The sequence below is a fragment of the Oxyura jamaicensis genome, unplaced genomic scaffold (genome assembly GCF_011077185.1).
Source record: "Oxyura jamaicensis isolate SHBP4307 breed ruddy duck unplaced genomic scaffold, BPBGC_Ojam_1.0 oxyUn_random_OJ70615, whole genome shotgun sequence".
Classification (NCBI taxonomy): domain Eukaryota; kingdom Metazoa; phylum Chordata; class Aves; order Anseriformes; family Anatidae; genus Oxyura; species Oxyura jamaicensis.
The window spans coordinates 1-2249 of record NW_023310092.1 but is presented as its reverse complement, the minus strand read 5'-3'; the positions used below and the strand labels follow the sequence as shown (position 1 = coordinate 2249).

Genomic DNA, 2249 nt, shown 5'->3' with positions numbered 1-2249 from the left:
CCCCCCCCCCGGCACCGCAGCCCCCTCCCCAACCCCGTGGGGGGACCTTGTCGCAGCGCCCCTAAACCTCCCGGGGGGCTTCGGGGTCCCCCCACCAGCCCCACGGGGCGCAGCGTGGGCGCCTCGCTATAGGGCCGCGTGCCCCGTTTGGGGTTTTTTGGGGGGGGGGACGGGGGGCTTCTGGGTGGGAGGGGGTGGTGGGACCCCCGCTATGGGGCTCGGGGCGGCTGATCCCGCCGCCACGTGACGCCGGGTCCTGATCTCATAAGAGCCTTTGGACTCGAGGCCAGCGCAGCCATGGCCGGCCCCGCGCCCCGCACCGTCCTCGTCACCGGCTGCTCCTCCGGCATCGGCCTGGCCGTGGCCGTGAGGCTGGCGCAGGACCCCCAGCGCCGCTTCCAGGGTGAGGAGGGGGACCCTCGGCCCTGGAAATCCTTCGGGGTGGGGAGGGTGAAGGGTTTTGGGGGTCCCTTCCCCGCTGCGCTCACCCCAGCAGCAGACACCCTTGGGGGGTTCTTCCTCCTTGTAGCCCCCCCAAATTTAATGCCCCAAGCCCACAGCCCCCTTTCACCGAGGCGTCCCCCACGTGCCTGGGGACGCGAGGACACGGGGACGGCACCGGCAGCGCACGCCGCGCTTGGGGTCGGCGTCAGCGGCACCCGAGGGGACCCACGGGTGGTCCCCGCACGGCGTCCTCGGCCCCGTGCCGCCCGCTCTCCGCGTCCCCTCGCCTCGTGCTCCCCGTCGCCGACCCCACGGTGGGGATTAGTCCCCGGGGCGGGGGGGGGGGGGAAGGATTAAAGGCCGCGTTACCAAAGCAGCTTAGGGACAAAGGCCGCCCGGGTTTCGCTCTCCAACCCTACACCGGGGGGTGTGGGGGGGCTCCCCGCAGTCATCGCCACCATGCGGGACCTGAGGAAGAAGGAGAAGCTGGAGGAGGCGGCGGGGCCGGCGCTGGGCAAGACGCTGAGCATCCAGCGCCTCGACGTCTGCAGCGACAGCTCGGTGGCCGAGTGCTTGAGCAGCATCCCCGGGGGACGGGTGGACGTGCTGGGTGAGCACGGCGGGGAAACGGGGCCAAGGGGGGGGCGTGGGGAGGCTCTGAGACCCCCCCCCCGCACCCCCCCGGTGACGCCGCAGTGAACAACGCCGGCGTGGGGCACGTGGGCCCCGTGGAGAGCATCAGCGTGGAGGAGATGAAGCGCGTCTTCGAGACCAACTTCTTCGGGGCGGTGAGGATGATCAAGGCCGTCCTGCCCGACATGAAGCGGCGCCGGAGCGGCCACATCGTGGTGGTCAGCAGCGTCATGGGGCTGCAGGGTGAGGCCTCGAGGAACGGGGACGGCGGTTTCACGGCGGGGGGGCTTCGCCCACCCCAGCCCTTTTTTTTTTTTTTCCCCTCAGGGATCGTCTTCAACGACGTCTACGCCGCCTCCAAGTTCGCCGTGGAGGGCTTTTGCGAGAGCTTGGCCGTGCAGCTGCTGCAGTTCGACGTCTTGTGAGCACGAGGGGGACGTGGGGGGGGGGGGAACAGGGGGACCCCGCGGAGCCCCCCCGACTCCCCCCTGAGCTCCCCGCGGCCCCGCAGCGTCTCCATGGTGGAGCCGGGCCCCGTCAACACGGACTTCGAGCTGAAGCTGATGGAGGAGGTGTCGCGATCCGACTTCCCCGGCGCCGACGAAGCCACGGTGCGCTACTTCAAGGACGTCTACCTGCCGGCCTCGCACGAGATCTTCGCCACGCTGGGGCAGAGCCCGGCGGCCGTGGCCGAGGTGCGAGGTGGGGATCACGAGGCGGGGGGGACACACACGGGGGCCATGCCTTCGAGACCCCCGCCGCCGAGGCTCAGCCGGCTCCGTCCGCAGGCCATCGTCAGCGTCATCGGGGCGCGGCGCCCGGCTTTCCGCACGCAGACCAACGGCCTCTACACGCCGCTGGTGGCCCTCAAGTACGCCGACCCCTCGGGGGACCTGTCGGTGGGCACCTACCATCGCCTCCTCTTCCACTACGGGACCCTCTTCCACCTCAGCGTGGCAGCGCTGCGGTGCCTCACCTGCGGCTGCTTCCGTCGCAGGATCGCCCCGCTCTGAGCGCGGCGGCGTCTTGCTGGGGGGGGACAAGGGGGGGTCTCGGTCTAACGGCGGCCCCCCCCCGGTGTGGGGATGGGGTTGGGGACGTGGTGGGGACGCTGCCCTGAGCGCCTCGGCTGCAAGGCAGAGGGACAAAGGGATGGTAGAGGGGGGTGGGGG

At 71.4% G+C, this 2249-nt stretch overlaps 1 protein-coding gene across 1 annotated transcript; it reads left to right on the top strand.

The window, feature by feature from the left end:
• Positions 1 to 225: 225 nt before the first annotated feature.
• On the top strand, positions 226 to 2120 carry RDH8 (retinol dehydrogenase 8). The gene is made up of 6 exons (XM_035314057.1): positions 226 to 403; positions 893 to 1054; positions 1141 to 1320; positions 1405 to 1498; positions 1589 to 1772; positions 1866 to 2120. Exons 1-6 carry the CDS (start codon positions 298 to 300, stop codon positions 2088 to 2090), a joined length of 951 nt encoding a protein of 316 aa, XP_035169948.1. The 5' UTR covers positions 226 to 297; the 3' UTR covers positions 2091 to 2120.
• Positions 2121 to 2249: the final 129 nt, after the last annotated feature.

Bases quoted from the DNA above. Each gene is read 5' to 3' on its own strand.
- RDH8 (XM_035314057.1), top strand. From the start codon at position 298: ATGGCCGGCCCCGCGCCCCGCACCGTCCTCGTCACCGGCTGCTCCTCC. The intron at 404-892 runs GTGAGGAGGGGG...GGCTCCCCGCAG, and splicing joins CCCCCAGCGCCGCTTCCAGG to TCATCGCCACCATGCGGGAC. The intron at 1,055-1,140 runs GTGAGCACGGCG...GTGACGCCGCAG, and splicing joins GGGACGGGTGGACGTGCTGG to TGAACAACGCCGGCGTGGGG.